The 25,869-nt window shown below is 36.5% G+C and overlaps 1 protein-coding gene across 4 annotated transcripts in view; it reads left to right on the top strand.

Moving 5' to 3' along the window:
* The window catches only part of DYNC1I2 (dynein cytoplasmic 1 intermediate chain 2), a 43,412-nt gene extending 18,226 nt beyond the window's left edge, over positions 1-25,186 (top strand). For 2 of the 4 annotated variants that reach the window (XM_026697059.2, XM_087919942.1), the window contains exons 5-17: positions 1,185-1,244; positions 2,850-2,965; positions 12,527-12,616; positions 13,000-13,162; positions 13,261-13,360; positions 13,515-13,640; positions 14,340-14,486; positions 15,872-15,985; positions 16,529-16,662; positions 17,930-18,074; positions 19,961-20,101; positions 22,600-22,725; positions 24,093-25,186. In XM_026697059.2, the coding sequence (XP_026552844.1) occupies positions 1,185-1,244; positions 2,850-2,965; positions 12,527-12,616; positions 13,000-13,162; positions 13,261-13,360; positions 13,515-13,640; positions 14,340-14,486; positions 15,872-15,985; positions 16,529-16,662; positions 17,930-18,074; positions 19,961-20,101; positions 22,600-22,725; positions 24,093-24,206 (1,576 nt within the window). In that variant the 3' untranslated portion in view covers positions 24,207-25,186. The remainder of the gene's footprint in view (positions 1-1,184; positions 1,245-2,849; positions 2,966-12,526; positions 12,617-12,999; positions 13,163-13,260; positions 13,361-13,514; positions 13,641-14,339; positions 14,487-15,871; positions 15,986-16,528; positions 16,663-17,929; positions 18,075-19,960; positions 20,102-22,599; positions 22,726-24,092) is intronic. The other 2 variants (XM_026697062.2, XM_087919943.1) reach the window with 1 other exon arrangement.
* The last annotated feature ends 683 nt before the right edge of the window (positions 25,187-25,869 follow it).

Below are 25,869 nucleotides of genomic sequence, written 5' to 3'. Positions count from 1 at the left end.
GAACACTCTTATCATTTTGGGGGCAGTGGCAACATGATTATATCCCAATAATAAATGTTGGAATAATTATACCATTTCTGACTGCAAACTATTGGCAATATAGATAAAAATAGTTAATAAAATGCATATGAATATTTAAATAAAGTATTAGAATAAACTATATGAAATGTATTTGCTTTTACATCTTTATGGCAGTATGTTGCATTGTATGTTTATTATATGAATATACTGGCTTCTGCATTGTGCTCTAAGACTACTTTTGATTCATTGGAATTTAAGCATATGTAGAATAAGTTTATTAAACATGCTGTTTTCTTGACATTGGATGTCTTGAGTTGGTTTTAAATTAAATGACATAAGCCCAAGGCTGTGCTTAACCCGTAATTATAGCAATGTCATGTCTTGGAAACACTAAGCAATGGTATATCCCAGTGGAAAAGCATTTTTTCTGTACCCAAAGGTTTATGTGTTGACTCATTTCCTTTACTAATATGACAATTTCCTGAACATATTTAATGCTTGGGGCAATATTACAATATGTTAATGAAATGGATCAGATGGCACTACTAAATCTGTATCTATTTTATCAGTATGTAAACATGTTTTTCATATTTTTGAAATTATAACTCTTTTCAAGAATGTAATGTATCTAGTAATACTATCAATTGCACCTAATTAAAGAAATCTTTGTTGGCTAATTTTAAAACATTTACTTTATTACATTTGCATATATTTCCACATGAATAAAATTGATGAATCACAGATTTTATAAATAATTTATTTAGTTAACATTAATACTTTAAAAATGTAGCATATTAAGCTTGTGAAAAGGTGCTGTGAACTATTTGATTAATATAATATTGCAATCACAGTTAAAGGTACCATATATCGACTGCAAAAATTTAGGCAGCAGCAAATGGCTTTCAGATTTTGATAGCCCATATATGATATTACTAGCACTACTAATTGTATGTTTGTATTTTAATTTATTATATATTGCATGTTTTTGTGTAGCGCTGAATGTCCACTTGATATTCACTAACTGATCTTTTGGCATTTCTTTGTTTTTGAAACCATACTATGAGTGTAACAATAGCCTTAACATTTCATAGACTGTACTTGCTTTACTAATCTATCGCCTTTTTTGCTAATGCTGCATGGTTGTCCTTCAACCTGTGTATCAGGACGCTGCATTGGGATACTGATCCATCTGTTCTACAGCTCCACTCTGATTCCGATCTGGGGTACAGCAGAGTTTTTTTATCTTCCATCTTTATGTAGCAATTGTTGATATATGTTCAGAGTAAGATTCTTAAAAATAACATGTGAAACCATTTTTCTTGTGATTAGGTAAGATATTAAGCAATAATATAGTGTTGAATTTGTTAATCAGCAGTTTTCAGAATACATTTCCAAACAGTATAAAACTAGAAAATATGTGTTTGGGAAAAATGACTAACATAATTGGAAAAATGACTAACATAAATTACAATTCTGTTATTAATTTACTAAATGTTCTTTCTAGATTTTAAAAAATAATTTATTACCTTTTGATATTTATAACAAAGTATGAATCTGCAAATAGTTTGCCTGTTCACAAACCTATAATACAGGGATTAAATTGGCCTATTGTATAGGAACAATGAATAAATGTGAATTGAAGTGGGAAGAGTATAATATAAATATGAAACTTTATTACAGTGTGTAGAATAGAACAGGACTATTGGCTTTTTTACCTTATAACATTTTTGAGAAGCATAGGTGTATTAATGGCCAAAATACAGTAGGCATATATTTAAATACTTAATGGGAATCATCTCGTGAAGTGTTATGATAGTGCAGTACTTTGGATTTAGTTTTGAAGAGGTATTTTTCAGGAATGCAAACACTGCTCTTATTTGTAGCTTCTTAAAGATGTCTGTTTCTATGATCACACAGCTATACAGAAGCCTCCCCTCAATAGTTACCGTATTTATCGGCGTATAACACGCACAGGCGTATAACACGCATCTTCATTTTAAGAGGGAAATTTCAGGAAAAAAATAAGGGTAGTTCAGAACTGACATCACGTCACGACGCTGCGCCTCCGCTAGGCACTATTGGGAACGGGATCCCTTAAAGAGGATTCCGCTCCCTGGACATCGGCGTATAACACGCATACATCATTTGCCCCCTATTTTCAGGGGGAAAAAGTGCGTGTTATACGCCGATAAATACGGTAAATGTTTCTTTGCATTCCAGAGCGCCTCTTTCAAATCAAATCAAATCTGTGCATTCCTATCATGAAATTCTTCAGATATTTCATGAGTCTCTAATTCAAAAGTCATTGCAAAATGATATCTTAATTATAATTGATTTCAACATGATAAGATATTTTATAAATGAAATTGTAGTTCTACTGAGTTTACATATAAAGCACATGCTTTATACCAGGTTTATATTAGGTATATCTAGACTTACACATTATTTATTGTTGTTATTAGCATTTCTATATAGCAGAATAATAAGAGAAGATAATCAAGTTTTTTTAAAAAGAAGTTATCCTGTAGTGATGTCTTGGAATTTTTGGGAGGGTTTTTGAAAGTATGGGGCTGTAAGACCATCCTGTTCATGAAATTCTGTTGTGCAAAATTCTGAAATGAATCTATTTTATTTATTCTTAATAGCAAATTATCCAAAATCCACTAATATTTATGCCATCCAAAACAGTATAAGAAATTGTGATTGATTTTAATTTAGTTCTATTAATTTTCTGTCAAATTTTCACATAGAATTGCTCCATAGAGTACTTGTGTTGGGCAGGGTGTTGTAAACATATTCCTTATAATGTTCCATTTCATTTTCTTTAGACGTGGACCTATTAAACTTGCAATGTCCAAAATTACCCAAGTTGACTTTCCTCCTCGAGAAATGGTTACATATACAAAGGAGACCCAAACTCCAGTTATGACTCAACCTAAAGAAGGTAAATATAAAGTTCACTCTTACTGTTTCCTTATACATAAAGAATATCTTTCTATATAAAAAGACTTATATGTGACAAGGTAAGTTTCATAAACCTTGACACAAGAAATAAATTCAATACTTTGATTGTGGAAAATATTTAAAAATATCTGCAGAAAGGAAAACAATTCTGTCAAGAAATTTGAATTGGCACAGGATTTTGGCTTATTTCTTATGTGCTCTTACCTTCATTTGATATTTTGATAAAGTATCATATATAGATCTTTTTCTCTTAGAGAAATAAAGCTTTTCAGAGGTTCTTTAACATAAAATAAATAATAGAACTAGTTACAATCACAAGGGCAACAAAAGGCACATTTATAGACCAAAAAGTGGCCATGCACAATTATAGCTTCAAAAATGTTTTTTTAAAAATTAGCACATTTGGAACATGCAAAGTGGCTTTCTTTTTTGACACTGGGATGTGATGTGGCAAAAACTAAAAACAAAACCCCTGCAACTGTGTCCCCGGAGTGGTTTCTAGGCTTCCACCTCCACTGAAGCCTAGCATTCCCTGCATGTTAAAAATACATTCTAGAACCGGGTCTCCAACCTTTAGGGCCTTGGGGACTCGTAATTTTAAATCCCGGGGACCACTAATATGAATTTTGACTGATGCTGGCTTGCTGACGTTGGTGGGAGAGAGAGAGAGAGAGAGAGAGAGAGAGAGAGAGAGAGAGAGAGAGAGATCTGATCTAACCACTCTCCCTCCCTCCCACACCTCTCTCTCTCTCTCTCTCTCTCTCTCTCTCTCTCACACACACACACACACACACACACACACACACACACAGAGGCAGGGGTGGGATTCAAATTTCTTAACAACTGGTTCTGTGGGCATGGCCTAATTTGGGATGTAGCTTGGTGGTCATGTGACTGGCTGGGGCATGGCTTGTATGTAAATATTATAAATATTTATATGAATATTGGATTTTTTATATAAAAAAGAGCAACCTTTACCCAAAATCAGGTAAAGCAGGCAGGCTGATTGACTTGCTCACAGAATCACGGATTCATTCAGAGATCTGTGAGATCGGCTGCCTGAACCTGTCAAATAAAATTTGCCTGCAAGCAAACCCATAAAATTTGCTAGCAAGAAAACTCACAAAATTAACTCACAACACACCATGCATGTAAATATTGAATTTTTTATTAAAAAAGAGCAACTTTTACCCAAAATCAGGCAAAGCAGGCAAGCAGATTGAATTGCTCACAGAATCACATATTCACTTAGAGATCTGTGTTGCTGCCATTGGCTAGCTGAGTCTGCACTGCTTCAGTCCTAAGAAAGGTTTTCGGCTCTTCTAAGCAGAGCCAAAGATCTAAAGATTAGCTAGAAAGCAAGAAATCCAATTTCCTGCTTTCTAGCTAATCTAAATATCCTGGCACAACCTGGATTAATTGCTTTGGGGGATGATCTGGGGGTGACATTTCTCTGCGGACCACCAAAATTTTCTTGCAGTCCACCAGTGGGTCGCGGACCACAAGTTGGAGACTGCTGTTCTAGAAGACTTGGGGAACTATCTAGAACACGGGTGTCAAACTCGCAGCATCACATTGCCATCACATGACATATTGTGATGTTTTTCCCCTTTGTGGAACTGGGTTGTGTGTAGCCTGTGAATGATGCATTCAGCCAGTTTGACACCCCTGATCTAAAAGAAACTGGGTGATATGGAAGTGAGGTGCAAGCATAATTGTCTCTAATCATTCTTTCTAGTTTGTATGCATAACAGTATTTATTTGTGACGAACAGATTCAAAAATGTCATTCATTCCGTGTTTTTAGTATATCATACAAAGGATAAAACAGTAGTTAATCTGACATATACAATGCCTTTTTTATATCAAAGAACATCAGGGCAGTATACAGTTAAGAGATGTATCTATAAGTTTGCCTTTACGGTGAATAGGGTAGATAGAACAACAAGGACAATCCTGATATTTATTTATATATGTATGCCAACTCATGGCAGCTAACATACCTAATATTCCTGCTTCCCATTTTTTCACAATAAGCCTTGGGAGCGGGGAGTTGGGCTGAGAGAGAGAGATTGGCCCAAAGTCACCCAGTCAGCTGGTTTCTAGGCCAGCATTTTAACCACTATAATAAACTGGCCTTCTTATAATTAACTATATATATAAAAGTGAAATACCACTCACGCATCATCACAAAATCTTCAGAACAGTAAAGCCTACAAACTTGAAATTTGGCACGTATATTCCTCTTGGCTTCTAGGTGCTCACTAAGAAAGGGTTTTTCTGGAAATGACCACCAGAGCATTAGTATTTTGTATACTATTATTAACACACTCTGATGCTAAGGTCTTCTACTCCCCCTCCCCACCTGAAAAGAAATCTGTTCCAAATACAAAATACAAGCACAGGAGAGGAGCTTCAGTTTTAGTTTCACAGCAGCAACCAGCTTTAGTACAGAACAGTTGAACTAAGCCACGCCCAGGCTCCTTGTTGTCTCCTTGCTCACACAGCAAATACTTTTTCAGTTTCCAAACACCCCTCAACTCTCTCACACACTGACAGGACGCTAGCCAGATGAATACGATGGATGCTGGTAGGCAGAGGCAGAATTTTTCCCCCCCTTATTTTCCTCCCCAAAAACTAAGCCTGACCACATAGTTTCATAGCAAAGCACAGGTATTAACTAGTTTCCTATATAGGTGATCCTCAGTTAACGATCACTTGTTCTGCGACTGTTCAAACAATAGCACTGAACAAGTGATACTTATGATGGTTTTTGAAGTTCTGGTAGGTGCAGTACCCATGCAGTCACCTGATTGTGATTTGCAGCCTTCCCTTCTGGCTTCCTACAAGCAGAGTTGGTGGGGAAGCTGACAGGAAATCAGAAGTTGTAGTCACATGAAGTCCTTGTTAAATGACCCAGAGTGATTAACTTAACAATGGTAAGCTAGGATAGCTTTGCTAAGCAACATGTTCATGTGATATCACACTTTACAACTGCTTTGCTTAGCGACAGAGACTCTTATCCCAGTTATTTTTGTTAAGTGTGGGCTACTGGTAATTGTTCTGTGTTTCTTGTCATAGATAAACAGATCCATTTTTATGTACATGTACTGATATAGACATGTAGACAAAATTCTGCAGGTGGGAAAGGCTTATGAGGGTTATGGTTGGGTCTCCATATACTTGAAGAGAAAAATGGATGTCGGCAACAGATTCATAGTGCATCGGTATGGTTAGGAGAGTGCTGACTAATTGAGCCTCCCCTATTTACATTTTGTGGTAAAATACATGGCAAAATCCCATAGTGGGGGAAACCCACTTAGGGTTAGGTCGGCATGGAGTCAGAGAGGAAATTGGACATAGGTGTATATAACTATTTAGAATGATTGTTCGTGGATCTTTTAATTATCAAGTAGTCTGGTTAGACTCTCAATATGGATTACAAATCCTACTTTAAGATAAAAACTGCTTTTATTTTCCTTCTGTTCCATTATGCTCAGTTCTTGGAGACTGCCCGGACAAGTCCCTGCACTTTTCTTGGCAAAGTTTTCCATAAGTGATTTGAAATTGCCTCCTTCCTAGGGCTGAGAGAAAGTGACTGGCCCAGGGTCACCCAGCTGGCTTCATGTCCCAGGTGGGGCTAGAGTACATGGTCTCCTGGCTTCTAGTCTAGCCTGATGCCTTAACCGCTACACCAAACCTGTCCTCAAATATATCTTAACTTTATATTAAAGACTTATACTAAAAGGTGTTCTGCAAAATATAGTTTTTTGTGCTGTATATCCTATTTATTCATTTATGTATTAGTTATGTATTCCTGTTAGACTAACAATTGAAAAAAAAAAAAAAGAAGGCAGTTGTAAACTTCTTCCTAACTGTTGGTTACATGGACTTTGAATCAAACTCAGCTCAAGAATTAAAGTGGGAAAGGAGTAACTTAAAGTATCGTGCACTTTGTAAAAAGCAAAAAAATAAAAATAAAGAAATAACAGGTCAAAAGAGCAGCTATAAAAGAATATAAATATAAGAGATCTAAACATAAATCCAAGCACATAAAACCCAGAACTAAATAAAAATAAATTCTGTGATGTAACATTAAAGCCAAATGCTTTTTTAAAGCCTGCTTTTACCATCCAAGATACTAGAAGACGTAGATTAAGAGGAAGATTACCTTTCTTGGGAAGGAGGATCTTAGGGTTTTCCCAGAATAGCTTATGAACTTCAGCAGATGCTGTAGGAAGCAATTTTTTTGCTCAGAAGGCATATGATGCATTCCCCGTTGTATGGTCTGCTTGAAAAATTGTCTATAAAAGCAAAGATGACTCTTTTTTTAGAATCTGAAAATGACTAGGAAGTTATAAAGACTTGGTTCATTAATGATCTTCTCATTTTTAGTGTTTTCGTATCTTAACAATTGGAAAACAATAACTCCATAATTGCTCTATAGTATAGATATCCTTGAGCTTCCATTTCTGGATGTATTGCTCAGTATGAAAGTACTAAATTATTACCTATACTTAATTCTTGCAATGTTCCCATAACAAAATAATAATATATCTGGACAGAATAATATATCTGGACAGAATACTGTGTCTTAATAATTGTAATTTCCAGTCTTGTACTCTATTGTGTACGTAAAACACAGTAGACCCCTGATTTGAATAAATAGTCCCAGAACATGGGAAAAATAAAAATCACCACATATACTCTCTTTTCTTAATTGCCTATGCAATGTTTTGTAGTAGTTTAGTATTGATCAAGTTTAAAATTCAGTGAAATATTAGTCTCACGTGTTTCTATGCTGCTTTTGTATAAGAAAAATGTATACAAAGGCAACATAGTCAAGTTAACACATAAGTTAGAGGTTTGATTGTTGATGTGCATCTTCAAAGTGACTTCAGATTGCCTGTCTGTTATTCCCCAATACAAGTAACAATCAGTTAGCTTCCACTGAATGAAAGCTTATCGTTACCTTGCAGTATTACTGATAGGTGTCACTGTCAGGACTTTGATGCATAGGATTTTTAATAGAATGAGAAAATAAAGGAAAACAGGGGTGCAAATGAGGCCTCTAGCAGTGAAGTGAATCTATATTATCTCTACTTAGTGCTTTAATATGGCCAAACTTTTATCATTTGAAAAATTCTAGATCTATATGTAATACAAAAAGATTTGACTAGGATACTTCCTTCTACTATTTTTAAGAAGTATCTGCCAAAACCAAAATAAAACAGATAGTAAATGTGATCTAAAGACACTTCGGCTTAACAAAAGACACCCATTTCACAGATGATTTAACTTTGATTAACCTACTCTGCAACAACAGACCACGCAGATAACTGGAACTTCATTCTCTTTGAGTCATTGCAAGGCGCTATCTAATTTACAGCCCGCTTTTCCCATCTCAACAAAATACAGCACAATTTTGATGTTAACACTAAGTAAAAATTCACTGGTTCATTTACCATTCATTGAGAAAAGATTTGGCATTGTGAAAGTAACTGCTACTTTTACAGATTTTTAATGCTTGCCTTGTAACCTTAGATCTTCTGTCAAGGAAAAAACATAGTAACCACTTAGTATATTGTAATAAATATTCATTAGTAAAATGATTTGACATGTAGTTTCACTCCTCATTGTTATGTTCTTGCGTGGCAGTGTAGCTTTTAATGTGAAATAAATAAAGCATTTCTGCACCATTGGGGTAAATCTTGAATGCTGAATAATAAAAGAGATTACAGCAACGAAATAAAAGAGCTGGGTGTTTTCTCAAAATATTTTCCAGGGCCTAATCCAGAATGGTACAGCTCTGGTGCATTGTATGTTAGATTGTAAGCAGTACTATTTAACTTTCACTGTTGATTAGTACCCTGATTTTAATTCATACATAATACTGTATTTGTAACATCTTGTACACAAAATATTAGTTATGAAAATGGCCATTTTAAATAGTAAATTCTGTGGGACATATATATTGGCAATAAATAAATAAATAAATCTGTATGACAATTTATTATAAAGTTTGGATAATTTTGTATATGGAGCTTTATTGAGAAGCAAACAAAAATGGATACTTATAGCTGCACTTGAAGAATTTTTTTTTTAAAGGAAGATGGAAGTGAGATCAATAAGGGAAAGATTTTGTGTTCATTGATATATGAATAGGCTTTCTTTCAGCAAGGCAAGAAATTAAAGTAGAATTCAAAGGCTTCATGAAATAGGATATTGGAAGGAATGAGAGCAGTTGGTATGAACATTAATACCTACATTATGAATGAATATTACAGTATGTGGAATAATATATACGTTAATATATATACCCAGAAGAAAGGGTATGTTTATTTAAGAGAGCAGGTGTCATTTGGATACTAAGGTGACAAAGCTGGAGAAGTAGATTTTATAGACCAGTATATATTGTGGGAGAAAAATTAAGTAGGTCTATATTTTTACAGTGTTGTACAGGATTAAGCAGCTTAATTTGGCAATGGGTTGAATACAAGGAACAAAGAAGGCAGAAGCAACAGGAATTTCAGATGTGCTTGCCATTATGCCAGCACAACTGCATCCTTTAGGCTAGTGAGTAATAGACAGAAAGCTCATCTCTTGGATCACAGTGATGTTTGAAAAGCATCAGGCACTGCTTGAAGTACTTCAAAGGCTCTGTGTACTATTGGGTAAAAAGCAGGGATAAGACTTTTGACAGTTAGATAATTTTCTGGTCACATAGTTAGTCCAAATTTGTTGACCTGCAGAGGGATGATTTAGAAAAAAGCTATGGCTTCTTGCCAGAATAGTTGATTGTTCTAAAATAAATACCATGTGTGTGTATATATTGAAGTGAATTTATAATTCTGCCGATTTGTTTGCATATCAGCTTAAATTTAAACTACTAAAGAATAACTATTTTTGGATATCTATTTAGTTCTCTTAATTCCTTTGCTAGTATGCTATTAAGTGATAAAGTGTAAGGTTAACAGGATTAAAGTTTGTTATTTATTTAGTGGCGTTTGCATATATCTTAAAAATGAGTATTAAACTGAGATGAAAAATTGCTCCAGTGCTTGTAAGTGTATTTGTGTAATTGCGCTAATACCGTTTCTAGAGCTGAGATTCAATAATAGTTGCAAATAAAGAATAAGGACAAGGAGGAATTTGTTTATACATCTGTCATCTACACTAAAAATGTGAAAAGGCAGGGGCAATTGATTATCAGATTTCATCTCTGTAATATATGTAAATAACCAGATCACTTGGGCAGTAGTAGAGAGCTGCCCATCTGCTTTTGACAAGGATTTGACTTCTATCACAGAAAATGGTACTTAGAATTAGAATGGAATGGCAGAACCAGGAAGCTGAGATTTAACTTCTAAATGTATGGAATTTGAGCTTTGAACAACTTATAAAGGTCAAGGGGGCATTTCTGTTCTGAAGGCACAGTGGCATTGTTTGCTGTAGCGTGTCTACATACAAAAAGAGAAGTCCACGCTTAATTCAACCAAATTATTTAATCTAGTCATTGCTTTGTAATTTGCTATTCACAATCTCTCATTATTAAGCATTTATAAAATTATGCATTTATCAATTTTCTCTTCCCCAATGCTTGGGTGGAAATGTAGTCTCTTGTTTGGGGCACATGGCATAGAATTGCTCTGTTATCCAGTTTTCTGATTAATAGTCCATTGTATGTACAAATTCATCTAAAAAGGAGCAGTGTCTTTCCGTTTCTCTGTGTGATTATTTTGTCCAAAAAAGCTTTCATTTTTTTTTAAGTAGCACAAAAGCTGTAATTGGCAGGCTTTGTAAGGAAATGTCAATGTGCAAGAGAGTGGAGATCACTAAGAATTCTTTTACGCGTTCTTTCCCCTTTGCACCACTGCCTCCTCAGCAGGGTCACTGAGATCACTAGCTTTTCTTGAAATGGCCATTTTCACTGGCAGGTGCATTATACCCTGTATTTTCAGATTGTTTTTCCATTCTGAATGTTTGGCAGGTTGATTGCTCTGGCTGCATTGACGGAGAAAGGGCTGACAAATGTGGTTGGGCTGGTTGAAAAGACAGTGATTACTGTTTTCCTTTGTGGCTGATTGAGGCCCTTGAAAGGAAAGATTTTAACCTTCACCATTTGGTTCAGAAGTATGAGCATATATTGAAATTGTTCATGCCATTTATCCTAGTTCTGTAAACTTGTCAGAACGTAAAAATCGCTCGATTTCATATAATGTGAGATTGGCATACGTCATTATCATTTTGATTAAGTTGGAGTTTGTATTATTGTATGCATTATATAGTGTCATTTAAGACATTTGTTCCTTCAGGTATAGATTTATATTTTTATTGACTAAACTAGAGTTAGAAAGATTTTTTTTTTCCAGATTTTGCTTCAGCCTATCACTATGTGTGTGGCTTGGCAGCTGGTAGAGCCTACAAGCTGTATTTTTGTTTGCAGGGTAAAGGCTTGTCTCTGGACCTCCTGGAGAGTTGGTAATTGCACAGACTTGCCATTGGAGAAAAAACATAATTGGAAGCAGTCAAGCAGAAAAATGCTGTGCCATCCCATTGCCACCTCAGAGCGGGGATAGACAATCCCAGCAATACCATCTGGTTGCTGCTGTCTAGTCAGCTGGCCTGGCTGCTGGGACTATAGCTTGGCAGCTGGTTTGCACCTCTTGACCACTCTTCCCTTCCCCTCCCCATGACTTTGAACATGGGTCAGGGGAATGGCTGTAACAAATAAACCCCTGTTGAATCTTGCCTCATTACTTGCAAGAAAGCAGGATGCAGGCTTCTGCTTCCATTCTCTTCTAGACAGATGACAAAACTGGTTAACAAATGAAATAAGTGTTTTAAGAAAGATACTCTGAGAAGCAGAACAAAAAGAGGCAGGAAATATCTTCCACAACACCACATTGCTCTTTTTTTTAATTTTGGGGAGCTTGTACTATTTACAAAATGTAACAACGCAAAAAATGCTACATATATCCTCAGTATTTCAAAGCGTCAACACTTATTATTTGTTGCAATTAAAGAAACAACATTCTACTTTTAAAATGCTCACTAACAATCGTCACCATGATAATGTGACTTGCAGTTAGAATGATAGGAAAGAAAAGATAATCTCTCTTGGTATTGTCTTAGCAAAATTTACCTTTCCAGTTAGCATCATCAAAACCAAAGTAACTTCTTTCCTTTATGAAAAACTTTTTGTTATTGAATCCATATCTGAAAAAAGCTATGGTTCTGACAGCTGTGTTAAAATGCTGATTATTATTATTCTATGGCAAGTGTATGTCAACATGCAAAGTAAAATCACATCGATGAATGTTTCATCTGCAGTGACAAAGGTGGATAGAAGTTAAGAATTTAAAGTGAAAATCTGAAAAGCTACTCTGTACTGTATGTTTAGTTCTGATGCTGTTAGAAAAATCACTAGATAAGTGTTTACTGACAGTGACAGTATATTTAACTGATTATTTTTTTCATCATTTAATGTAATCCCAGATTATAATTGGACAAGCAATTGTTGACAACTTTCCTCTTTACAGATGAGGAAGATGAAGATGATGTAGTTATACAAAAACCACCAGTTGAACCTGAGGAAGAAAGCATTTTGAAAGAGGAGGAAGAGGAGGAAGGTATAAATATTTTATTTCTTTACATTCATTCATATGCCATTTATTCTAACAACTCTGGGTTGACCAGTATATAAAACTAGAACTAACCATAAATACTAAAGCAATAAAAACAACAACTATTATAAATAAAAACTAATATTGCCAGCAGGAGGTTCTCCCTACTTTGGTATTCTCTTAAAGAATGCTATGTTCCTCATTTTTAATAATATAAAGGAGGAAGTTTATCTGACTCAAATTTCTGTTTTTGTTTTGTTGTGTATGTTTCTCTTTATGTTTAAATTTTTTATTTATTCAAGTTAAAAGACTAAAAAGCATTGAATAAAATCATTAAAATATATACATTTTGGTTATAAGTCATATTCCAAATCTGTCTCTCTCCACAGTTGCCCCTCATGAACTAACAGAAGAAGAAAAGCAACAGATTTTGCATTCTGAAGAGTTTTTGAGCTTCTTTGATCACTCTACAAGAATTGTAGAAAGAGCTCTTTCTGAGCAAATTAATATTTTCTTTGACTACAGTGGCCGGGACTTAGAAGACAAAGAAGGGTAATATGGGAATTTCTAAAATGTGTTATTCCATTGTTTTAATTTTACTGGAAATGATCCTAAGTGAGCACCTCTTCTATTGTTTTATTTTTTTTCAGAGAAATTCAGGCAGGAGCAAAACTGTCCTTAAATAGACAGTTTTTTGATGAACGTTGGTCAAAGCATCGTGTTGTTAGTTGCTTGGATTGGTCATCTCAGGTAACTTTACATACTTTAATAAATCTTCCTTAGTAGATACTATGTCAAAATAGATTTCCAAGAAATAAAGTTGAGTTTAGTACCTTAATTTGGATTTATTTGAATGTGTCTTATTTAAAGCTAGTAACAGAGAATCTTTTATTTTTTTATCCAGTACCCAGAGTTGTTAGTAGCATCTTATAACAACAATGAAGATGCTCCTCATGAGCCTGATGGAGTGGCCCTTGTCTGGAATATGAAATATAAGAAAACAACTCCAGAATACGTCTTTCACTGCCAGGTAATGCAAGTTCTCATCTTGCAGGGTTAAGGATTTTGTATTAGTGAAAGTAGACAAGATTTGCCTTTTAATTATCAGCATAATGATTTAATTGAGGAGACATGAACTACAAATGTTACCCATTCTAAACACATGTTGATGTCTGAAGGATCCAGATATCTTCTTTTTAGTATAATGTGCTTTATTTAAACTTACACAACCACATTCTATGTGAAAGATGACATAACATTCTGTACATTAAGTATGGACTCAGCATTTATCATTAAAAATATATAACCACATCTCAACCCAATTTGTATATTGAAAACAAATATACATAGCCTAATCATTTAAGGGAAATAAGAGTCTTATTTCAACTTAAAATAATCTAATGTAGAAATGTACAAGTTGGCCTCAATATAGGTTATTGTAAAATATTTATTTTAAGTCTCTTTATATGGCTGCCCATCTCCCAAATGCAAGTCTGGACAGCTAATGAAACAACTATTGAAATAATAAATGGACGACATAGTCAAGATAATATGACAGCTGAAAAAACCAGAACAAACTCACCTGGGCTCAACTATCTTCCTGACCCCCCCATGCTTAAGAAAATAGCCTTAAGCATAACAATGACATTTCATTCCCCTGTGTTATACTGTATATTTAATGAGCAGTCATATTCAGAAATAACATTTACATTCTTCTTTCACTTTTCAGTCAGCTGTCATGTCTGCTACATTTGCAAAATTTCATCCAAATTTGGTGGTTGGTGGCACATACTCTGGACAAATTGTGCTCTGGGATAACCGTAGCAATAAGCGAACACCAGTTCAGAGAACTCCTCTTTCAGCTGCTGCTCATACGGTAGGGAATGGAAGATCCACATATCTTCATCATCCAGTCTCCTTTTAGGATAAACAATGTTGTGTAAAGTGCACAGAAAGAGTGAAGTAGTGACAAAAGAAACTAAGGCAAGACGTAAGAAAAAATTATTGACCTACTCAATAATCTAGGATAGTATTAGCTTTGAGCATGATGGGATAAAATTCAGAATGTGACGAAAAAAGTATAACATTCAAGAAATGAGTGTCTTATAAATATACTATAATCTTATTTGAATTAAACTTTTTGCTGAAAGGATAAATTCACCATTTTACATTACTTGGTTCTATGGTATTTCCTGTCATCTATATTTGTCTCTCTCCGGGTTCCAAGGTCTCTGAATTTTTCATTATGAACAGGAGATCATATTTTACTTGTTCCTTAGCTCTCACTTTCCCTTGAGAAGCACATTTTCCCTGCTGGGAAAACATGTAGCCCTGAAATGAAAGTATTAGCTATTCATATTTTCAAAATCTATACTGTCTAGTCATTCCTTTGCTCTGTCCTTAGGAATGTTGATAAGTATGCCATGCTTTTACAACACTACAACTGTTCATTCTATTTCCTTTTATTTTTCATTTGTTCCATTTTTATTAATGTTCAGTCTTTTGTCATAACTTTGTCTCCTAATGTTGGCATCAAATGTTCTTCATCAGAGAAGAGAGATTGAAGTGGAAAGGATTACAAGAGAGTAACCTGTTTGCCCTTCTAAATATCAAAAGCAATGCAATTTTGCTGGCACTGGGAAAGAACCAGGCAAAGATATCTTGATTGCCTAAAGAAATCAATTGTTTCCCCCACCCCACCTCATAGAGCAGAGAGATTGGAGAGGAAGAGATTTCAAGAGAGTACTGTAAGCTGTTTGTGCAGTGCCCCCATGGCTCCCAGCCCTGGGCTGTCATGCAGTCACATTGCTTTCAATGTGTACAAGACAGTAAACAGGCATTCAAGCATTCTAAGGGGCAAAGGAGTGGCTAAGAGGCAAACCAAAGCCAAAGATCTGAATAGTCTTGTCTTTTTCCAGCTTGAAAGAAAGAATTTTGTGTCAGAGTTGCTGGTCCCAGTTAGGGTCAGTAAGTGAGGACTACCTGTACTTCAAGAACAAACCTTTAATTCTTCCTGTTACCAGCACTGGTTTTTGTACTTTCAGTGAAGGGTCTAATCTTGCAGGATTGCTAAGCAACCAAATCTAGATCTTAGTTTCTGAGGAAGGTCTGATGATTAGCTGTAGAAAATAATATCAAGTCCCTGGGCATCTTTCTTGTCCTTCTTGCCTGATCGTTTAAAATTTAGATTTGCATTTATCTGAAGATATCTTAAATTTCCATGGAAGCTTTGTTAAACTGTGCTGTATCATTTCACTTCAGCATCCTGTATATTGTGTAAATGTTGTGGGGACACAGAATGCCCATAACCTTATCAGCATTTCTACTGATGGGAAGATTTGCTCATGGAGCCTGGATATGCTGTCACAGCCACAGGTATTTTCTTATTAAATATGTCAAACATTTATTGTTATATGTTTCAGGAAAGTTCTGCAGATAAAACATATGCTCATGTCTGATATTCCAGTCCCATATATCTAAAGATTCTTTGTTGAATTCTGAAAGCTGGCATCCAGTTTAAGTAGTATAGAATTTGTACTGAGGATATTTCAGTTCACATACTTATTTAAATATAGAAGCTTCTGAAATGATTTTAAGTGATAAACTTTCAGTTTAAATTGTGTCACAGAGTATCTGAGAAATAGTGAGAAATATGCGGTACGTTTGTCTTACTGTAAACATTATACAATTACTGTATACATTATACAAATATACAATTCATAGGTTGAGAAACAAATCCTACATTGTCATCGTGTACACTGTGTCATTTTGTTGTGTTAAATACTTTCAACTGAATGATACGAATAAAGCAAGTATATAGAATGAAAATGTTTTGTAGAAAGCTGGTATCAGAAATACTCCCTGATCTTAGCAGAAGAGTTGTTTGGAAAAACAGAAATGTGATATCCTTCTCTCCAGGATAGCATGGAGTTAGTTCATAAGCAATCCAAAGCTGTTGCTGTCACTTCTATGTCCTTCCCTGTTGGAGATGTCAACAACTTTGTCGTTGGAAGTGAAGAGGGCTCTGTCTACACAGCATGTCGCCATGGCAGGTGATTAGACCCTGGGATTTCATTTTTTCACCCACAAGGTGTTGCAACTTGGGTCATACTTTAAGAAACATAATTTTGGGGTTGCTGCTCTTTAATTGTCATAGGATGATTATATACAATTGCATTTCTCTAAAAGGAATTGTGTAAGGATTTTAAAAGAGTATTTAATAATTAAAATTTTCAATTAACTTCATCTCATTTTTTTCTAGATAAGAATAGCTTTTGAGCTTTGATGCGGAATATGCTGATTAGTCAAATTTGGAAGGGAGTTGTGGCAGAATATCCCAAATTCTTGCTTTTGTTGATAATTATACAGTACTATCACGCACCAGTCGTAAATTGAGCAGCTTGTCTCCTGCTGTTCAATCTGTTTCGAAATTGTATAGCTGTAGCTTATCTATTGCTTTCTTAAATGAAATTGAGACTCTGGTCTCTTCTCAAACACACATCAGCCCATGCTGTACAGTGCTTTGGGTTAGAACTAACCAAAATTGGTAGTTTGCACTGATACAGTTGTGGGTTTATCATCCCTGATTTCAGACTGAAAATTGCCTAAGGAGGAAATGCATCTCTTGGGAAGCTTGATGTTTCTTGGAAGACAATGATGTGTTAATTTTTGTGACCCTAATATTTACCCTGTTTCTCCAACAATACGGCCTCCCCCAATGGGAAGTCCCAGCATGTTTTATAGGCATGAAATGAAATTAAGCCCTTCCCCCAAAATTAAGGCCTATATTAAAACATGCAAAATGGGGGGGAATGGTGGGGGGGGCTTGCCATTAGGAAGTACTTTTGTTGCACACCCGGATATGGTGCTGCCTGCGTTGACCCCGATACGAAGTGCCCCACCAACGCTGAGGACAACATCCAAGCCGTCGCCACCCGCCCGAAGATGCAAGGCGGGGGGAATTAAGTCACCCCCGAAAAGACGTCTGAGCCATTTTTCCAGGGCTCAAAAAAAAAAAAAAGACCCAGCCTTATTATATGAGAAACACGGTAGTTAGAGTTTGAAAAAATAATACAGCTATCTAAGATACATAGTATTTTTTAAACATATTTCAAAGCATATGTTTAGTTATCATTTAATTAATACAGTTTTTTTATTTATAGTACTACTGAGCTTAACTCAGTTCCATGGAATATGCAATACTGCAGAGATAATTTGTGATGCACTTTGTGAACTGTTAATTAGTACTTTGTATGAGTTTTGAATGAGTATTTTTTTATTTTTAGAGTAAAATATTTTTTTTCTTTGTATTTTAAACAGCAAAGCTGGAATCAGTGAGATGTTTGAAGGCCACCAAGGGCCCATTACAGGTATCCATTGCCATGCAGCAGTTGGACCTGTTGACTTTTCACATCTCTTTGTAACTTCTTCTTTTGACTGGACTGTAAAGCTTTGGACAACTAAGGTATCAGTAGATAAATATACACAATATTGACTTGTATAAAAACCCATCTTATGGAAATTGTCTGTTTAGAACTAAATTTTCTGCCAAGAAGGTTCATTGAAGCATCCATGTTTTAAATCATCAGTTCCATAATGCAATATAGGATTGTAATATAAAAGATGTACAGATCAGACCTGTCCATTATTCAGCCTTCTTATATTGGCTGAGGTAATTCTCATAAATATAGATACCTATAACCATTGTAGCAGCTTATAGATGCTATTAATATATTACGTTTACTTTATAGTGTATAACAGTGTTATACTACACATACGCACACAAAATGAAATAGTGGTATCTTGTTTGTTTCATGATAATAAAATTCTACATGATGAAAGTTCTAATAATAGAATAATAGAATTGGAAGGGACCTTGGAGGTCTTCTACACCAGTGGTCGCCAACTGGTGGGCTGGGGACCACTGGTGGTCCGCAGAGAAATGTCACCCCCAAAGCACCCCCAAAGCAATTAATCCAGGCTGCGTGGGAACACAAGGCTGCGCCGCCCATATGGCCCACAGGAACACAAGGCTTGGGTCACTTGCATTGCGAGGGTCACGAGGTAGTGAGGAGAGGGGGGAAAGGGCAGAGTGGGGGAACTTGCCCCACGCGCCTGGCCTGGCCACCGGGCTGCTTCTTTCTGCTTCTTCTGCTTTTGGCTGCCCGCAAGGAAAGCAGCAAAAGTCTTTCTTTCTCTCCCCCAAACTCTGCCAGAAATGAGTCTTTGGGACCCTGTAAGGCGTCCTGCTCCAAGAGGCTGCACCGGCATGACAAGTCTCACAAAGACTCATTTCTGGCGGAGTTTGGGGGAGAGGAAGAAAGACTTCTGCTGTTTTCCCTGCATGAAGCCAAAAGTCCCTCTCTCTCCCCCTGAGAACAGAGCTGGAGATGGTATCCTGCGATCCCAAATAAAGAATCATCAATCAGTAGGAAAACGGGGTGGGGAATTTTCCTGCAGACTTTTTTTGAGATTTTCCCAGGATCTCTGCTGCTTCTGCTTTTTCTGCAGAGCTCCAGGATGACCAAAGGGCATTGTGACTACTGCAGCTCTGGAATATGAGATCAACTTTCCCACCAAAATCAGCAAGCCACTATAAGTCAAAATTCATATTAGTGATGCACGGGATTTAAAATTATGAGTTTGGTGGTCCCTGAGGTCCAAAAGTTTGGCGACCCCTGTTCTACACCACACACACACACACACACACACACACACAGACACACTGCTCAAGCTGGAAACCCTATACCATTTCAGACAAATAGTTATCCAATCTCTTATGTGTTACTCTGAGGAAATTAAAATTTGCAGCTTCATTAGTGTCTACTATTATTTTTAAAATTACATTACTATACTTGTATAATATAATTTAGTATAAATCCCAATAATGACTCAGTATTTTTTCAAATTGAGAAACTTCAAGCTTTTACTTTGTCACTAAAAGAATTACTTGATGACACATAATGACTCAACAATCAAAAGACAAAACATAGCTAAACTTTGCTTTGATGTCCTCAGGAATAAGTACAAGCATTCAGTGGTATTTACCCAGAGGTTCATTTTGTTCCCAGATTCACCAACAAATTGTGTTACAAATAGTTCTCAGCACTGTAATATTTTTTTTCTAATCGCGTACTAAAAGATGTGTTATTAACTCCACTATCTCCAAAATACACAAAAAGGATTCCATATCCTCTCTGTTGACCATCAGCCATCCTTTGGTCCTTAAACCAGAAAACATAACTTAATAATAGCGATTCCGCACTGTCACAAACCTTGCCATCATGCCTTAATTATTTTTGTTTCAGCCATTGTAAGTTATATTAATGCTAAATGTTTTTCTTGTCCTAGAACAACAAGCCTCTATATTCATTTGAAGACAACTCAGATTATGTTTATGATGTGATGTGGTCACCCACTCACCCTGCCCTCTTTGCTTGCGTAGATGGAATGGGAAGACTTGATCTGTGGAATCTCAATAATGATACTGAGGTAAAGCAAAATCGGTTTGGTATCCTAAGACTGCATGGTAATGGAGTCTATATCTGGCATATATTCAGAAAAATATCAGAAAAATATAATATTTTAACAAAGCCATACGTTTATTAAATCTTCCTTGGCTCTTCACCTAATGATCTCTCAAAGAGGTCTGCATGCTAAACCTTTAATGTTGTACTGGCTAATTTTTCATGGAATCAGTTGATTTGGATTATCTTGATCCTTTTCAGTTAGGATACAGATTGGGCATGGGTCAGTAACAGCACTAGTCCTGCTTTTGGAAGACCTCTTGCGTGGACAGGATGGGGTAGTGCATCCACCCATGCCATTCTTGACCTCTCAGAGACTCTTGATACCCTCAACCACATTATCTTTCAGAATCGGCTCAGACGGCTTGGGTGGCATGGTGTTGTGCTGATTTGCCTCCTTCCTTTGGGTCAATCCAATTCGGTGATAATTAGGAAGAAAAGGTCCCATTGTCAGCCCCAACTATGTGGAGTGGTCACACGGTGGTCCTTTGTCCTTTCCTTTTTAACATCTACGTGAGGCCACTGGGTGAGCTCATCCATTATCACGTGTACCAATTGTATATCTCTTTCCTGGCAAACTAAGTGGCGCCACGATCCTGTTATCCTATTGCCTTGAGACTGCAAGAGTCTGGATGGGGAACAAGAGGCTTCCACTGAACTTCAGCAAGACTGAATGGCTTTGGTTTTGGGGGGCCCTCTGATTCCAGGACTATGCCATCTTTGGTGCTAGATGGGGTTGCACTGTCTCAGACAGACTCAGTGTGCAACCTGGGGTTCCCTCCTGCTTGGTAAATAGATTGCAGTCATGGCTAGAAAGGCCTTTGCACAGCTTTGTCTTGTGCCCGTCCCTGGATCAGCAGGCCCTGCTTACAATCACTCTTGCCCTAGTCCCTTCCAGATTGGAGTATCGCAATGGGCTTTACATGGAGCTGCCCTTGGAGAATATCTGGAAGCTTCAACTAGTTTAGCATGCAGTAGTGTGGGCAATGATCTGCACTCCCACGGCCCATGTTAGACATCCACTCTGTAAGCTGCACTGATTTACTTCCAGTTCCAATTCAAAGTGCTGATTTTAACCTATAAAGCCCTTATGGCATGGGCCTGGGCAATCTAAGGCAGGGGCTCCCAATCTTTTGAGTGCCAGGAACCAGTTCTGTGGAGAGAGGTTTTTCCACAGACCAGGGGAGGCGTGGTTTCTAGCACTGCCTGCATTCTGTGCATACACAGGTGAGGCTTTGCTCGTTTGTGTAGCCTGGTTTCTGGTGCGCTGTGGGCCACGGGTTGGGGAGCCTGGTCTAAGGGACCGCCTTTCCCCTTTCACATCAGCCCTTCCCATCAGATTTTGCAGAAGAGGCATGTTGTGGGTACCTTCAGCCAGGGATTGACATTTGGTGGGTTCCAGTAGATGTGTCTTATGTCTATTGTAGTGCCCACCTTATAGAAAATTCCCTCCGCCCCCAATTAGAATGGCCTTTGATCCCTTTTGATATTCTGTTCAAGACTTAGTTCGGTGACCTAACTAAGGTCTGGGCTTTCTACAGAAATATGGCTAGAGGGGCTTCATTGTGAAGGGGGCATTTCTTATTTTCCCATCACTTTGATTGTATTTTATTTTTTAGGGTATTTTTATATATATTTGTATTCTGATTTTGATATTTTTTAAATCTGTTGTTGCACCTAGAGTCTCCCTTGGTGAGTTGAACAGCTATATCAATTTGATGAATAAAATTAATAATAAGTTTTAAATTACCAGAAAATGAATGTGTGGCTTATGTGGCTTATGCTGATAGGAATATGCCATGATATTGTTTCGCCTAACTCTAGCACAGGGTAAAACCAGGGCTTTTTTGTGATCTGGCATGAATACAGGTTCTTTGTCCATCAGGTACAGTGTGCATCATATCACCCTAACAGATAGTTGGAACACTTAAGCTTCATGAAGCTGGTATTCCTTGTATAGCTGAAGAATGCAGTGCTATCAGTTGCTGAGCACTGAGCAAAACCTAAGCATGATGGTCTCACTGAATGCTTTAAAGCATAAAACTCTGAGTGTATTTAGCACTACTTTTGTGCCAGCAATCAGTTTCGCTCCCTATGATGTGCTTGAGTGGAAGAGGATTACCTATAATAAAGTAATTTTTCCAGTGTAATTCAAACTCAGCATATCCAGGCAAGGTTTTATCCAAGCAAGGAAGAACTCAGTAACTTGGAGCTGTCATCTTTGAAAGCTTGGTGCTCTAATTCCTATCATTACTAAATCCATCTTCCATTGGGCCTTGTGTGGGTATATCAGAGATTTTTATATTGTTAAAGGTAAAATATTTCCTTCTCTGTTGTGTTAGGATAAGGGACAGCTAGATAACTGTAATGGTCATATTATCATCTGAATATTTGTGGCAAATCTAGCAAAATTCCAAAGAAGGTATAAATCATGATGAAGCATTGTTGTTTGAACCGGGGTAGGTGCCAACAGCAAGTATTACCGTGGATGGAAATCCAGCCCTTAATCATGTAAGATGGACAAATTCTGGACGTGAGATTGCTGTGGGAGATTCGGAAGGACAGATAGTAATTTATGATGTGGGAGAGGTAGGTAACTTTGTAACTTACTTTGTTTTGCTTAATAAAGAGTGCATAGGAGTCATGTTTTTGTTTCAGTTTAGAAAGTATGTTTAAAGTTTGGGCAGATTTAAGTGCAAGTGTGTGTATGTATGCAAAGATGAAAATTTAAAGAAATTATCACAAATATAGTTTTGAGCAGCAACCTAAATGTCAGGGCTCCAACAAATCCCCCCCCGCCTTTAAATCATAAGTCTCTAGACGCATCTCTCAAGAGTAAAAAAAAAAATGTTTTATTAGGAATGGCCATGTTGGCATTAGCTAGGTGAGAGATGCGGCTAGAGACTTACGATTTAAATGGGGGTGGATTTGTTGGAGCCCTGACAGCCAGCCAACACTAAAATACATCATTCTTTTCCCCCATCCCCTGGATGAATATTCTCCAGTGGGACACATCCATAGCCAATCATGCTCTCCAGTAATATTCTTGTGTGCTGACAGCTTTGGGCTGCCAAATTGGTTATCTATGGCATTTCGGGAATGCAATGCTTTCCCCCACTCCTCTTCTGCAGGCAATTAAAACGACCAAAGGAGTTTTTTTTTTTTTAGTTGACACTAAAACTACTTCAACCCTTCCCCTATTTCTTGGAAACTACTGCCCAACCCAGTTTCCCATAATACTACTGCTCATCGACCATTCCTTTTTTATTCAGGGGCATCCAATGGCAACAATTGGCAGGACTTTCAAATTATAAACTTTTTCAGAAAAGATTGCAGCAAGTTATCTAGAATCTTTCATATTGTAAAATAATGTAAAAAGTTGTCTGTATCTACCAATTTTAAAACTGGAAAATATGAAAGGAGAGTTACTACACAACAAAAATTCAGTTTGCAACCAAGCTTCGGTCAGAAGGCCAAAGTGGGTTGCCGTTTGACTGCTTTTGTGTCACTTCAGAATCCTTTATATTTGAGTTTGGGGAAATTCTCCACTGCTGTCAAAGTTGTTCAAATAAATATTTGTGGCTTCAGTTTGCTTTACTGGTTTGAACAAGTAAATAGTTTTTAATATTTTTTTTCCTACATCTGGTCTCACCAGACAGTAAAACAGCAGGTTGGAAGTACGATTCTTCTAGAAAACAGAAGAAGGTGAAATATATTATTCCCACCCTATGAATTGTTTGTGTCCAGTTAGACACTGGCTAGATGCTACTGCCTAGATCTCTGCTCACTGTCATTTCCTCATTGTAATGGAGATGGAGCCTATTCTTTGTGTTGAAAGAAATTTTTCATGTGCATAAAAATTCAGGGAACATAGAAATGTATACTTGAATTGAAAACAACAACAACAGTATATTCATATGTTTAGTAATACCTCCCCTGTAACTATTTCTCCACAGCAAATTGCTGTTCCCCGAAGTGATGAGTGGACCCGTTTTGGTCGGACATTAGCTGAAATTAATGCAAACAGAGCTGATGCAGAAGAGGAAGCAGCAACTCGAATTCCTTCTTAAAATTTCACAATGGATTCTAGTCGTGAATTTGGGCAAGAGCTAAGAGCTTCAGTGTAATAGCATGTTCTAGCCTGCAGAAGCAACTGGAAAGTGAAAACGTGCAGTCAACTATGGATTTGACAAGTGCATAAAGATTACTGAAGCAGATCTTGTGAAGTTGCTTTTTAAAAGCTAAATCACATATTCTTAATCTAATCTGCATATATTAATATTTATCCTAACTTGGCAAGTTGTATCTTCAGTTGAAACACTACTTACATTGTATATTTAAAGTTACTTAGGCTGTCCAACTTTCAATAGGATTTAAGTAAGTTATGTAAACCTATCTTGGGGGAGGGGGGGGATTATGGAACTGCTTAAAGTTAGTTACACATGTATCTGTTCACAGCAACCTTTATCCCAATTGTTATACAGTAGGCTCCCATGGTGGTAGATCATGTAAAGGAATAACAAAAATCTATTAAACTGTTTTTAATTAATGGAAAATTTCTAAAATCCCTTGGATTTTTTGTTAAATCTGTGTAGTTTGTAAGGCTTATAAATAAAATACATGATGTTTTTCTCATATGTAACCATTTAAAGACTTGATTTTTTTAAAAATAGGATTGTGTTACATGCTAATAATTCACGCAAGGAGATTTATAGGGGAAAAGGAATCTAAAATGTATTTTCTATTTATGCCTATAAAAAAAGGAAGGGTACAAAATGATTCTTAGGTTTAAGACTTCATCTTAAATTGTTGAATTGGATATAGCTTGCACAATTCTACCCAAACAGAAAAAATGAAATCTTTTTGAAATCCTGTGACCATAGGATAATCTGTTGATTTGACTGGGCAGTCTAAAATTTAAGAGGCAACACTTCATTTTTATATGGTAAATTCACAACAATCTCATGTAATCAGGAATAGAATAAATTATCTAATTTCCATCCAGTTTAGATTACTTGTGGGAATATTAAAAATAAAGCTTAAAATAAAATATTTTAGTACACTTGTAACATTTTGTAAACTAACCAGCAAATTCGCCATAACGTAAGCTATCTTAACCTTTTGCATTGCTATATTGTTGATTTTGCCATTGATGGTAGTTTCATTTTTTTGTAAATGCCAGTTACTGTCCTGTGTAATAAGACTTTTTTGCATGTGTAATTTAATTGCTTCTGAAATAACTGCTTACAGGATTTTACATATAGTTGTTTAGAATGGGTGGGCAGCCTGTGGCTTGGATGTCACACATAAACCTTTTAATTGAGTAAAATGGCATATTTGGGGGATATGTTTGGGGGTGGGGCAGGGTGGGTAAAATAAATCCATGAATACTGGAGAAAAACTATCTACTCAAAGATAAGCCCATTGGTAGATTTGCTAACTCTGAAATTTTTAACCCAAGTGTCATGAAAAAATGTGTCTCTTATGGATAATCTTACCCTCAAATTTTTTGTATGATTTAATTTTCACAATTAGCTTATCAGCAATTAGTGCATTTTTCATGGTTTGGGGTTAAACATTAGAGGATCTGCTCATCCACATTGGAGTATCTGCAAGTATATAAGACAGGGGTCCCCAACCACCGGGCCGTGGACCGGTACCGGTCCGTGGAATATTTCCCACTGGGCCGCCGGTTTGCTGGGCGCCACCATCTTGTTTGATGAGAAAGTGCTT

Source organism: Pseudonaja textilis, chromosome 1, assembly GCF_049901715.1.
Source record: "Pseudonaja textilis isolate UNSWEBS1 chromosome 1, rPseTex1.2, whole genome shotgun sequence".
Classification (NCBI taxonomy): domain Eukaryota; kingdom Metazoa; phylum Chordata; class Lepidosauria; order Squamata; family Elapidae; genus Pseudonaja; species Pseudonaja textilis.
This window is presented reverse-complemented; position numbering and strand designations above follow the sequence as displayed.